Source organism: Sarcophilus harrisii, chromosome 4 (genome assembly GCF_902635505.1).
Source record: "Sarcophilus harrisii chromosome 4, mSarHar1.11, whole genome shotgun sequence".
Taxonomy (NCBI): domain Eukaryota; kingdom Metazoa; phylum Chordata; class Mammalia; order Dasyuromorphia; family Dasyuridae; genus Sarcophilus; species Sarcophilus harrisii.
In genome coordinates this window covers 125238752-125253190 of record NC_045429.1, presented here as the reverse complement: position 1 = coordinate 125253190, position 14439 = coordinate 125238752, and the positions used below count along the sequence as shown (strand labels likewise).

The window sequence follows — 14439 nt, the reverse complement described above, 5'->3', positions numbered from 1 at the left end:
CTTATGGTGAAATCTCAGCTTTACATATTAAATAAAAATGTGTCTCTGGACATCTGTTAATTAAACAAACAGGAAAAAATGAATTATGCTGGTATAACAAGTTTCCTTAAAAATGACTTTTGTAAAAATATCTCTGGTACCAATTCCTTAAGAAGTCTTTGTGTATATGATAAAACAAAGAAAATATTCATCTTATGATTAAGCAATGATTTTTTAAAAAAAAGGAATAATATGATAAATAACATTTTAACATATAGCTAACAAAGTACATAGTAACAATATTCCTGTGTTGTCTTACTAAAATATTATATATAAAATCTACTGCAAGAGGTACCCCATTCAACCCAGAAGCAGGAATTCAAATGAAAGGGCAAAGATCAAATATGCAATTCTGATTTTCTTAAAAAGAAAAGAAAAAAAATGTTAATGGAGTTCTATAATCTTCCTCTTCTATATGAGGTTGTATTTAAAGACAAGGTAAGAATTCATATGTTATCTGACTACATAATAAAGACCAACTAAGAAAGCTATGTCTGTCTTCATCATATGGAAACCACCTGTCATTTAAGGTGAATCTAAACAAAATCACAACATCCACTTTATCCAGTTGAGCCAATTATCTAACAAATTACAGATTAGGAGCTTTTCCCCATTTTAAAAAATCTCCTTTACCAGTATTATGTATACAAAGTCTAAAAAGCATATTTCTTCAAATTTGTTCAAGTGAAAATTCTAAGATAAAAAGAAAATTCTGGTAATCAAGGTAATAATTCTAAGCAAGAGACCTTAACTACTAAAAATCAATTAGCACATACTATGATCAGTTATCACCTGGATAAGAATCACAAAGGATGAAAAGAGTTAGATGAATTGTGATCTTCCCAGAAGGAGAACTATCTATATATCATTAAATTGAAGCTGCATTATTTCTAATCATTTTTTCCCTACTGTAGACAAGCATGTGTTCAAAAGAAAAATGAATTATTTCTTTCTTGAGCAGCCTACCATACCTAGCACTTTTTGTCAACCTTTTCTGGCTGATTCTTTGCTATTTCTCTGATTCCTCAATTAACATTAACTTCTAATCACTTGCCTCTAAATTTCTGCCTTTTACATTCTTTTCTTCCTAATCCACTGAATGTGACGCTTTCAAAAATTCAATTATTCAAATTCATTCAATGATCATTCCAATTATCACTTCCCTCAGATATCATACTTTCTAAGTTAAAGACTATAACACAGATTTATTATATAAAATGGATAGAAAGTATTTAATAATTATAATTTTGTCCTTTCAAGTGTGATATTAGGATACTGATCTTTTCATTCTTTTGACTATTATTTCTTCCTTAAAGTTGAAGCAATAATTCATTTTTCCACAAGAGGGCACCAGAGCAAAACAAGTAGAATTCAAGCTATCAGCATTCTCATAATATTAACATTATGCTATGAATTACTAAATTTGGGGTCATGTTTTCTCAAGTAATATTCATACAAGATTATGACCTGAACAATATTTTCCTACTTTATGTTGATTTTTTTTCATTTGAACTATACATGATGCTCATAATTTCTGACTTTCCATAAACTTATTTTTCTTTGCTTTTCACACTTTCTAGGATACCTGAATAAAGTTTTGGCATTTGATTGAATATTAATTTGATTAATTTGATTTGATTAATTTGATTAAATAGTCTACTTGTTCCTGTGATTATTAAATGCATAAAATAACAAATCACTTTAATCAGCAGAGATGACAGAATTGGCAAATACTAGAAAACTTTAAGGCTTTTAAAATCAATATTGGATTTGAGAAAACACTTTGAGAAATATTACTTACATTAGCACAGTGTAAGGCTAAAGCACAAAAGACTGCAAACATTTTAAAGTTGTTTTCATCTGTTTTGGAGAAGGCACTTCCACTTATTTTGTTTACCATCTGCACAACACCAATTACGCTCCCTCGACTCACAATAGGCATACACAATATATTTCGAGTGGTATAACCTGTATATAGGTCTACTTCCCTGAGTTGTGAAAAAAGACAAAAGGAAAAGAAAATTATTAATGTACCATCTATTTAATAATTCTTAATTATTTTATTTAATAAGATGGTAATTATTTAAGAGTTAAGAAAACATTAACACTAAGTGCAAAAGCACAATCACTAAATTGATAGAATCAAAAAAAGGAAAATATTCAAAGAAGTAATTAACTGGTGTTCAAATGCAAGGGTATTAGACTCAACAGAAAAACAAACTTTACAATCTTAAATACTGAGAAAATTCAAACTCCCTATATGACATGATAAGGGATCAGGTAGCACAATAGCACTTTAGTGGAGCTATTTTAAATTATATTATTAAACTTGCTCTAATATCCTTTTTGACATTTTGAAAACTGGATTAAAAATTAAAACATATGGCAAAACTAAGGTTTTTTTTAGAATTTTTTACTTTAGAGATCCTATCCAAAAAGTTTAATAAATTATTTTCCAAACAATGTCATTCAGAAACAAAGTTCTGTGCTTAATCTTGTTTGTAAAACACATGATTAGATAAAAGCTAGATCTGTATCTCTACTGATTTTTAACTGATTATGGATTCCAAATACAAGCCTCTGCAATGCTAGTTTATTGCCATTAGCTCAATATGGTTACTTGGCTTTCATTCTCAAAGAGGATCCCAACATCCAGAAAATAAAACATAATATATGAAATTTCAGTTGAGGGAGGGCTGTGTCAAGTCACATCTGGGATAATTAGTAGAAAAATTTAAATCAGAACTACTGCAGATGACAATGCAGTAGGAGAAGTCTTTAACAGGTCTCATTTGAGGCAATCAGTGATTAAGTGTAGGTGAGAAATAAGAAAGATAATAGCTTCTTTTATGTAGTGTTGTCCCCCCACCCCCCCAAAAAATTATTCTGTAAGGAGAAACTTCAGGATTTCTAGCCAAAACAGAAGCAATTGCTATTTACATATACTAGAAGACCTAGTTATCCACATGTCATGTAATGGATGAGTAAAAGTCAGCCTGTGTGCTCAATTGCAAGGATTAAGTGAACATCCTCAGCATGTCAGGTAGACATTTGTGAAGAATTTATTGGAGGTCTAGGATAAGTTGGAAAGGAATGTATGAATGGCCAAATATACCACAAGAGAAATGAAACTATAGATAACTTTGGAACCTCAAAGTCATATTTTCTGATTATTACATCTTTATTTGGCTGTGTTTTTTTGTGTTTGTCCTTGCTTACAAGCTTCAAAAATTCCAACAACAAAAATGTTCTTTACAATGAAAAAGAAACCATCTTGCTATCTATCTTGTTCTGTTTTTCCCCAAGTAAACAAGTCCTTCTGTTTCAAATCTTTATGATTTATTTCTCCATATTGAGGGGATCTCGTCCATTTTGGGTTTCTGTCCTGAGAATCTATGGTCTTAACTGGGAAATGAATGGGCACAAATATGTAATATTCTATCCAATCATCCGAATGTCCAGTCATTCACTTAGGCCATCATGTTACATAGTGTTACATGTTACATAGATTGTCCCCAGCCTGTCTCCCCATTTTACCTCTTTCTGTGAATACAGTAATTAAATTAATAATATCCATTACTTCTGAAATAGGGATGTCAGCTGACATAGGCCTCAATTCACTATACCTCGATGATTCTGCTGACCAAAATGCCCCTTGCCAATCACTCTCTTAAATGTGTTGTCCCCCTATTAAAAAGGAAGCTACTTCAAGGGAGGAGCTAACTACTTTACTTTTTAGATTTGTATCTAAAGCACTCAATACAGCATCTAGAATACTTTTAAGTGATAATAATCACTTTTCATTCACTCATTCAATCCTTCATTCAAAATAAAGTTCAACATAATAATAAAGGTCAAATTCTTAAAGAGATTCATATATAAATCGTAAAATTAAACAGAAATAATCTCATAAATGTGTACATAAACTTTGTCAAACTCCGAAATGTCAAAGATGTCAACTAAATGTATTTATTTAGTTGTCAACCTATTTTTGGAGAGACAACATGGAGGCTGAAGGTGAGGCCTCAATCCAGAGGATATGATTCAAGTCCTGCCCCTTAAAATTGTGAAGTCAAATTCAAATAGAAACAAGCTCTGCTTGCTGCATAGTGACTCAGCAAACTATATATTAGCATTACCTCTGTTGTACTGTGTTTTTTATTTATTTTGTAAAATATGTCCCTGTTAAAATTTAATCTGCAGTAAAAGTATTACTTGTCAATGTGATCTGCAGGTCACTTGTTTGATGCTTCTGTTTTATGGAACATTAGTTATATGAATCCGGGCAAAGCATTTCACAGTTACCCAAAGAAAGTTTTAAGTTGTAGGAAAATTGCTGATTTACTTTGATAGAGAGCACAGTAATTCTCCATAATCATGAAATCACAGGCACAGCATCACATGTTTCTTTCCCCCAAATATTCTGGAAAAGCTAAACTGATTTGAAAATAGGGATATAACAACAACATTTATATATATATATATATATATATATATATAACATTTTAACTTGCTAAAAGGACATTTTTACATTCCTTTCCCTTTCAAGCATGATCTATTTCCAGAAAACTATATCTTTGATTAGAAAGTGTTATACAAAAATGCTATTTAAATAAATACATTCAATCTGAATTTTCAAATCACCTTTTTAAAAAAGTATTTTTTTTATTATCATGTGCCTTACCTTTATCATGACCTTAATAGCATGAATTAAAACCTTTTTGAAATTAAGTGGATTAATGTTAGCTATGGTACTTCATAATTGGGGCATTACAATACAGAGTGATGAAGGTGCTAAGTAAAAGAAGAGCTGAACTCCTATTTAGCAACAAGAAGACAATGGAATTCTGCCTCAAGATACTTTTTAGCCACATAGCTCTGTACAAGTAACCATTAATTCTCTCAGCCTTAGTCTCCTCATCTGTAATATCAACAGAAGATAAGAATAGCACCTATTTCCTAATATTGTGGTAAGGATTAAGTAAGATACTTAGTAAAGCACTTTGTAAACCTTATAGTGCTACATAAATGTTAGCTATTATAGCACTGTAATATGTTTTGCATAATTACAGCTGGCCTAAATGCTAAGACTTTATATTATTTAAGTTATAACAATCCTATTGCCTTGGCATTGTTTAAGAAGAAAATTACCTGTGTCCTTCCACCAAATATTTCTTACCTGTTAAAGCGTGGATCTGCATAAGCGTCTGGGATATTAAGGACCTCCCCTGTTCTAGCCACCTGACCAGCTATTCCTTTATCAATAGAAAATCTGTACACAGATAAAAAAAAGGCATGCTAATCAGTAAATTAACACTCAAGTTTCAAAACAGTTTAACAGGATTAAATGCTAGTAAACTTGAACTTAAAAGACTTTCTTTCAATCCTGCATTCAAATTATTTTTAAAACACTAAAAAATACATAGCAATTAACTTCATAATCTTGTTATAGAAAATACATTGAAAATGTTTTTAAGCATTCTAAATTGCAATTTAATTTTGTGACTTTTTACAAGATTATTGGCCATAAAACATTTTAGCTTTTGTCAAAATTCAATGCATTTTTAAGTGACCTTTAATGATTTATTTTCCACTATTTGCTGTAACTGTTTCTTTCTTTTGAAAAACAAGAATTGTGTTTTAAAAGGAGTGTCTTTATATAGTGGTGTCATAAAAAAAAGTTAGTGTGAAGCCATAAATGCAGACACTCAATAAATATTTTGTGATGACATTGTTACATCTATTTATTTATACAATGTTTCCTCTATTAGAATGTCAGTTCCTTAAAGGGGCTGTTTTTGCCTTTCTTTGTTATCATCCCTAGAATTTAACTCAGTGATTGAAACATAGGAAGTACATAATAAGTAACTGTTGACTGAATGACTGCCTGCCTGACTGCTTGATTTATAAATAAGCATAATCAGATTTTGGTCCTCTCATCCTTACCAAAAGGTGGCAGAGTATTACAGTATAATAATATCTAAAAGATATCATAAATGTTCATTGATGATTTTCAAGAAGAGAAAAGGAAAATTTCAATATGCATAGCACAACAAATTGTATCTCAAATTAATTCAGAGCCCATGAAGCCATAAAAATCTTAGGAGAAGCATGGTGACTGCTCTCACAGTCCATCACAAGATTTCTTACCCCTTGCCAAACCTGGCAGCAAGGCCAGTGAAACCTGTCCTATTCTTGATAAGTAATAAACAGTGCAGAGTTTAACATCATCTTACAAAAATTTCTCCAAGTGAGTATTGGACTGATTATGAGAAAATAAACCAGAAGACTATCATTTCCTTATTCTTTCTGTCACTCATTACAAATTCTTCAAGATAACATCACCAGGACCATGATGTTAACATAAAATTGCAAGAGGATTAATGAGAAAAGCATTTAAGAAGTTTGAAACAGAATTATCATATAAAGAATAATTCACTATGTTCCAAATGCATTTGGACATTAAAACTCACAAATATCAAAACTAAATACATTTCAAACATTATATTATCAAGATTATTTTATTACTGTAGTTATGTGACAAATACTGAGAAGTACCGGTTTCAGAAATGATCAATATAAAAGAATTGCATTATTATCCTTGCATAAAGTAAGTAATGACAAAGGTTTATGAAATTAATGCCATCAAGCTGCAAATTTTAACTGAATTAACTGAGAATGAATCTTACAATTTGACATTTACAATAAAATAAATGGTGCTGAGTGGGAGTAAATTGTATAAAATCTTTTGCCTGTATTATTTATAGGGATAATACCTATAAATTATATCACGTATATCATTATATAAATTAATATACTATGTCAATATCATATAAAACAGTTATGATTGAAAGAAACTATTAGTAAAATAACATAACATTCAAAATGCCAATAAACAAACAAAGTATTTCATTTCACAAAAACCATGAAGGCATGGTTTCACTTTGTCATTTTGCTGTTTTTACAAAGGAATTTTATGTTGGTAATTATAATGTCTTCTGTTACAACTTAAATTTAATTGGAAATTTAATTGTCCAATAGTCTGATGTATTGTTAAAAGAAACAACATATTAAATGGTCTTCAAAATATCAGCAGATACTCAGACTTTGAACAAATGACAACAACTAGGTTGTTTTTGTTTAGATACAGGGGCATTTTGTCATTTCTTTCTCCAAATCATTTCACAGATGAGGCAAACAAAGTAAAGTTACTTGACTAGAATAACACAGCTACTAAATGTCTTGAGGCTGGATTTGAACTCAGGTCTCCCTGACTCCAAGCCCAGTGTCCCAACATCTTAGCAAAACAAAAAGAGTAAGTATATAGTTTTGGTTTCCTAATAATATGTATGTAAGTTAGCTAGCCAATTTTCACTATGATCCAGGGACATGTTTGCCCAGTGGAATCTAGTTTACTAGGGGACAGAAGTCACTGGGATCTGGCAATGACCACAACACTTTGTGTTAATGTAAGAAGAAGAAAAGATTAAAATAAAGATAAATTAAGAGTTGTCTATATCAAATTCTTTATAATTTTGGGATTATGCTAGAGTGCTCCACATATTTTCTCACTTGAATGGGGAAAAAGTCCATATCTACATCAGCCAAATAAACATTCCATTGACGTACAATGTTGTATCAGGTGATTTCTGTAAACAGAATCCTATCTGTGGTAGCCATTTATTGATTATTGATTATTATTCCAGTTTCAAGTATGGAATATAACTATGACTGACTGCAATGACTGTGCAGTGATCTAAACAGGTCAACGTCATGCCCAAATTAACCACATGAGCCATACTGTATTTGATTCTTTGGTGTTAGAAATACAGCTGAAGAGATGCTTAGTGCTGATATATCCTTATGAAACATCTCCATGCTCTTCTACATGGATGATCCATAAGAGCAGAAAGGGTGCACCTGGACCTACCTTGGCACACTAGTAAGTTTTTCCACCATGATTTCCAAAAGGACCGCCTCCGGAAGAGGGCATTTCCAGGAGTGACGTTATTGCTTCAGAGAGGTTGTTTCGGTGGCACTGCAATGTCATTCCCAGAAGTACTACCTTCTGGAGGCGGGTCCTGGTGGGAATGATATCACAGTATGACAAGTATTGTCAGCATACCTGTGAATAGGCACAGAAAGCGGGTAACATAATACCTGCACATCTGTAATCAGAGCCTATTTGCTTTTTACTTCATTGCATACCTTATTTCTTTGGTCTTCTTAAAGACAGGCTTCCCTTCATTTTCCTCCCCAATATCAAAAAGGTCTGAATATAGTTCTTTGTTCTTATGGTCTACCTGGAAAAGTGCACAACGATCTGCATTCACCAAATTTTTTGCATATATCTAAGGAAAAACCACAAAACAAAAATTAGACATGAAGAAACTCCTCCTGTAGGAGGCCTGAGATGAAGTGCCTAACCAAGGCATTAAGTAAATGCTGTGATAGTCTTTGCTCTGGAACAAGGGGAAATGTGGGGCAATTGAAAAAGGTTTTTAAATTTGGAGTTATAATATTTTAGTTCAAATCTGGGCTTTGTCATTAACAACAAGCCTGACCATGAGCAAGGTAAAGGGCTTAATTTCTTTGGACTTCACTTCCTCATCTATAAAATAGAGAATGAGCAACCTTTAATTCCTCCTCCTTCCAAGCCTTGCTCCATGATCTTCTGATTTCTAAATGCCTTCCACAATTTGTCAAAAGTAATTTACATTAAATATTTAGCATTCACAGAAACAGTTATTTTTCATAAAGCAATCAATAATCTCAGATCTTTTGCATTTCTCCTCATTTGTTTGAATTAAAGAGCAAATTTTAAAAGGCAGAGGAAAAAGGAGTATTTAATTAGAATCTAGTTCCTCAGTATTACTATTATTCATAATATTTCTTTTTCATCCATTTTCTATTTATCCTGAAACACATTTCTTTTTTTAACCAAATATATGAATAATAATTCATTTGAAGTAGATGTAGATTTCTATGTGTGTATACATTTGCATAGTTCATATGGATAGTTAATTCTTTTCTTTCCGCATATAATTCCTACTCATTAGAAATTTAGAAATTTTCTTGTATCTTAATTAAAACTGCAAAAATCATACATTTTAATCATTACTACTAAATAGGAATGTGAGGTGCATTGGAATCATCACTTGTTTTCCTTACTATCATTTTAATTTGGAAGGATGACTGTTCTTACTTTTCAAATCAGATTAAGCACATATTTATTTACTTCCCATGGCTACTTCTAAATCTTTACTCAGCTACAATCATTCCTGTTCCTTTGAAGTTCATGTGACTTTTGTCTTCTCTCAGTTCTGTTCTTTACTAATACTGACCTCCAGAACAATTTCCTTAATTAGCGTTAAGAATTTATAGTCTTCCTCTTAAATCATCCCCAGAGATTTCTGTAGCTATGTTGTTGATTCTTCTAACAATTGATAATAAGGTCATTATTCCGTCAGTTTCTCAGGTTTTATGATGGCCAAATCTATTCTTTGACCACACAATGGAACAGTCCTTCAACTTGTCACAATCTTTAATCCTTCTTTCTTCTATTATGTCCTTATTATCCTTCCAACCCTGTCATTCATTTCAATAACATCAGTTCTTCCACCTTTGAATTCATTGCTTTTCTCTAGTCTAACCTGATTTTTTAAAATGACTTTTAAGCCTATTGATATTTAGAGACACAAGCAATACTTAAAGTATCAAACAAACAGCTAATTCAATTAGTTTGCCTAACTGAATAAATTAAAATTATATAGACATATACTATATGTAGACCTTGAAAATTAATTCATGTCCTTCTGGTCTATAGAGTACATGGAATTTATCATTCCAATTTGATATAAGTTTTACTGTTTTCCCTGATAAAAATATAACTGGTAGAACCTAAGATCCTTACATATTTTTATCAATCTAATTGATTTAATTGACCCTCACTTTACTCCAAGTGCTCTTTTGGAACTGATAATATACCCCTGGCTATAGCAGAATCCTTGGCTGGTTGGTTGGTTGGTATACTTGGAATTTCCCTCAGAATCACCTTGTAAAAATCAGGAAAAAACAGGAGAAGTAAAGAAGTTTGATCATAAAAGATAATAAACACTTTATTATTACAATTTAATATTATGACAACTCTTAATTATTATTGACTTAGTGGATATATGCCAGACTTGGAGTTAGGACTAAAGTTCAAATCCAGTCTCAAATCTCTTAACACTTATTACTATGGAACTCTCAGCAAATCATTTAACACCTAATTGACTTATTTCCTTTATCTGTAAAATGTTAATAAAAATAAAACATACCTCCTCTCATTATTGTGAGGATCAAATGAAATAATATTTGTAAAGCATTTAGTATAAAGCCTGACACATAGTTGGCATTACAAAAAAGCTTTTTATCATCCTCCTCCTCATCATCATCATTAAAAACTAACTTTATTCCACTTTCCTAAATCTCCTCCTGATTTTCTTTCTTCATTCAATCCTTCTCTTTATTTTCTTCAAGTACATTAGGTTAGTAATATTATAGAATAAGAAATCCTGAACATTTGTGGCTACCAAACACTAAGAAATCCACATGGATAAAGAATAAGAAATAATGTCTTCTGTGAAAGGCAGAAAGGATTCAAGATAAGGGGAACAGAGAAATTCTTATCTAATCCATAAAGATCCACAAAGAAGAAAGAAAAAGGCTAGAATCAAGGTTTTTTTTTGTTTGTTTGTTTGTTTGTTGTTTTTTTTTTTTTGCTGAGGCAACTGGGATTAAGTGACTTGCCCAAGGTCACAGAGCTAGGAAGTGTTCAGTGTCTGAGGCCACATTTGAACTCAAGTCTTCCTAACTTCAGGACTGGTGCTCTATCCACTGCACCACCTAGCTTGCCTCTGGGAGAGAACTTCTTAAGCACACCTGCTCCCTACATTTTTAAAACTGTTAATTCCATTTTATTCTTTTATTCTCCAGAATATTATGAATGATTCAGATGAAGCTGTAGCAGTATGTTTATATAGGGTAGGGAAGAAAATTGACATATTGGATAAAAAAAAATTAGGATCCCTCAAAAAGATCCTAATAAGTTATAATGATGAAATAAATTTAATAATAACTAATTTAAAGAGAAAAAAGTTCTACTACTCCATGCTGTCTGTGCTGATGTATACTTTGAACTACATGGCTTCTGAAGATTTTATGATTCATTGTGCTGTACAGCAGCATCTCACTGTTCAGTGATCATACTGTGTGATTTTCATCATCCAGAATAAAGTATAAAACCTAAGAGGTATGAAAGGGAAGGTTATGAGGAAAATGGCTATCAAAAATTCATTAATTTTATTACAGAAGAAAATCCTACAACCATGTATACAAGAGGACTCCAAATATTATGTGAAATAAAATTTATTGATTTAATAAGCTTCAAAATAGCAAACCAGAAATTTCAGTTAAAAGTAGGGAAAAGATAACAGAAACAACTATCAATTAATCAATATGAATAAGTGACTTTTTTTTCATTTAGTTTTAGATGAAACAAACAGACTTCTACATGTCAATAAAGCCTGAGGACATTTACATAAAAATATAGTACATTACAAAACAATGTTAACAAAGACCCCTGTAATAAAAAAATATTTATTATTTTCAGGGACACCAATAATATATTGCTTTAGTCTAAAATTTATGCCTTTACAATGCTTTTACAAAAATAAGCTCTCTCTCTTGAAAAGTTTGACGATAAGTAGAGTGATCTATCTTTTACACAGGCTCTACTATAGAATGTCAAAAGCATTTGTGCAAAAATAGATAAGAGGGGTCCAGTGGATCTGTGTGTTCTTCACTTAGGAAATACTGAGAGGAAAGAACAGAATTATATTTCACACATTGGAAATAAAATGTAGATATGTGGACATTTTACTGTCAATAAAGGAACAGGAAATTAAACTAACAAAGAAAAATTAATCATAGCTCTAAAAACTTTGCCAAGAAAGCTTTCTTTTTAAGGGAATAGTAGTTCTTGGCTGTGACATTCAAAGTTCTTAAAACAAGTATCTTAAAACACTCTTGTGATAATTAAAAAAAAAGATCTAAAGCTCATTTGAACTAAATCCCAACTTTTTAATACACTGATACAAAGGCTTTCAAAATTTCAACATTCTAAATTATCTTATGCATTTGGCCTAACATGCCATGATTCTATAGTCCATCTAGCTCTGAAGTCCTTCTAGTTCTATGTATATAGAAGTCTTCTTTGTAGAATACTCCACAGTGAAGATATAGCATGGCAGTCTTGAATATTTTTTTTAAGAAACTGATTTCTGTGTCACCTCATCAGAATCACTGAGAAAAGGAAAGGGTAAAAAACAACTGCTTATCTTGAAGGAGGATAGCACAGTAAAAAGCTGTAATATTTTAAGTGACAAAATATGTAAAATGCTACATGCCACCATGGAATACTGTCCATAGCTCTTCTCTTGACATGCTAGTTAGCTTTTAGGAAGGAAAAATATAGGTTAATATTCATTAATAGTCATATTAGACTATACAAAATCCTCCATTATCAGGACCTGTGATGTAGCAAAGTAGAAAAAGCATCAATACCTAAAGGACCAAATTTAAAAACAGCTTAGAGGACTGAAAACATTTTTTGCATTAACTGACATGTCTGATGCTTCTAATTATGTTTTTGAGAAAGGAGTAGTGAGGTATTTACTAGTAAGGCTAGAAATATCAAATAACTAATAATTGAAAAGAAACAAGGCTTATTCTGCTTTACTTAAGAAAAGGTTACTTTTGTTTGAAAAATTCAAGAAAACAATTTATTTGAAAAAGTAGGCCCTGTATTGGAAATTAAAAAGTAATTTGACAAGACCCAAATCACTTTATTAAATATCATCATTCATAATATTAATAGCAATTTCTAAGCATACCTCATATTTTTAAGACTTATTAAGTCACTTAAAAAATAAGAACCAACCTACCATTATGTGTTCAAGTAGAGAATCTATTGCGACTATGTTATCAAAATAGGTTCTGTAGGAAAAAAGGAAATTAAAATTTGTAAACAGTCTTACTTTGATTACAGTAAGCACTAAAATCTGAGTACATTTCCTGATTTTGGTTATATTTAGGAAAAACAACAATAATGGTTACACTATAAATTTTAAAAAGCACCAGTTTCATATGCTGATTCTTCAGACACTCATTGGAGCTGTTTTTAATAGATTTTTTAACGTGCTGAACTAATTTATTTCTCTTGTTAATATTAGGCAAATCATATAAATATTTACTTATAACTGATTTATTCAATAAGAATTTGATAAGAGGCTATTTCATATTAGGTTATCAGGTGGTATATTTGGGTATACAGAAGCAAAAAAAAAAAAAAAAAGTGGCAGTGCCTCTCCTTTAGGATCTTCTCTTGGGGAAATTGAGGGAAGACAATATGTACAACAATATGTAAACATAAAATATATGAAACACAAATACCAAATAATTTTTGAAGGATGATGGGCTCTAATAAGTGGTAAAGATACGAAAAAGTCTCCTACAAGGGGTTACATTTGAACTGAATATATTAACAAGCTAGAAATTCTACAAACTGAGGTGACAAGGCGTTCTACGGATGGACAACCTGTGAAATGACACAGAGAGGAGATGGAATGATATGTATGAAAAGAGCAAGTAGGCCTGTTTGTTGAGAACATGGAGTATGTGAAATATTCAATAAGCCTGAAAAGAGAGAGCCAAAGTGTGATAGCAAAGAATTTCAGACATATACTTTAAAAATATCAATTTGGTAAGTCATATGTTCCATGTTTAAATTTTCTTGTATTATCTCTCTTTATCTTGTATCTTGCATCCGTTTTGATTTTAGGTTTATTTCCAGAGATGATTAGGGCAAAAGGAAAAGAACCTTACATGTTGTAAAGTACTTAGAGTATCTCTCTTTGGAATTGTCGAGATGTCCATCAATTGGGGAATAGATGAACAAATTGTATTATATGATGGAATACTACTGTGCTATAAGAAATGATTAGCTCAATTATGTAAGAAAAATGTGGATAGATTTGGACAAAAGAAATGAGCAAGACCAAAGAATGCTGCATATAACAACTGCAGTATTGTTTTAAGAACAACTTTTTAAAATTCTTTTTTCAATTTTTCAATTCTTTTTTTCAGTTCTTTCTGGGCAGGGAGCTATTTCATGTAAAAATGTACTTTTCTGTAGAAGATAGCTTTTTTCTGTCCTGCCTCCACCGCTCCCCCAGCCAAATCAATAGGACTTAGTAGCTGATTATAAGGGGTGAGCTAGAGGGAAGAGTTCAAATTCATCCAAGGTTAAAATCCTAGTGATTGGGATGGTATCCCTTAACAGAAATAATTTACAAGAGT

At 31.4% G+C, this 14439-nt stretch overlaps 1 protein-coding gene across 2 annotated transcripts in view; it reads right to left on the bottom strand.

The window, feature by feature from the left end:
* PDE10A (phosphodiesterase 10A) overlaps positions 1–14439 on the bottom strand; it is a 341504-nt gene that overhangs the window by 53684 nt on the left and 273381 nt on the right. For both annotated transcript variants that reach the window (XM_031968385.1, XM_031968386.1), the window contains 4 exons: positions 13026–13077; positions 8248–8390; positions 5219–5311; positions 1841–2027 (listed from right to left, as the gene is read on the bottom strand). In XM_031968385.1, coding sequence (XP_031824245.1) covers positions 1841–2027; positions 5219–5311; positions 8248–8390; positions 13026–13077 — 475 coding nt within the window. The remainder of the gene's footprint in view (positions 1–1840; positions 2028–5218; positions 5312–8247; positions 8391–13025; positions 13078–14439) is intronic.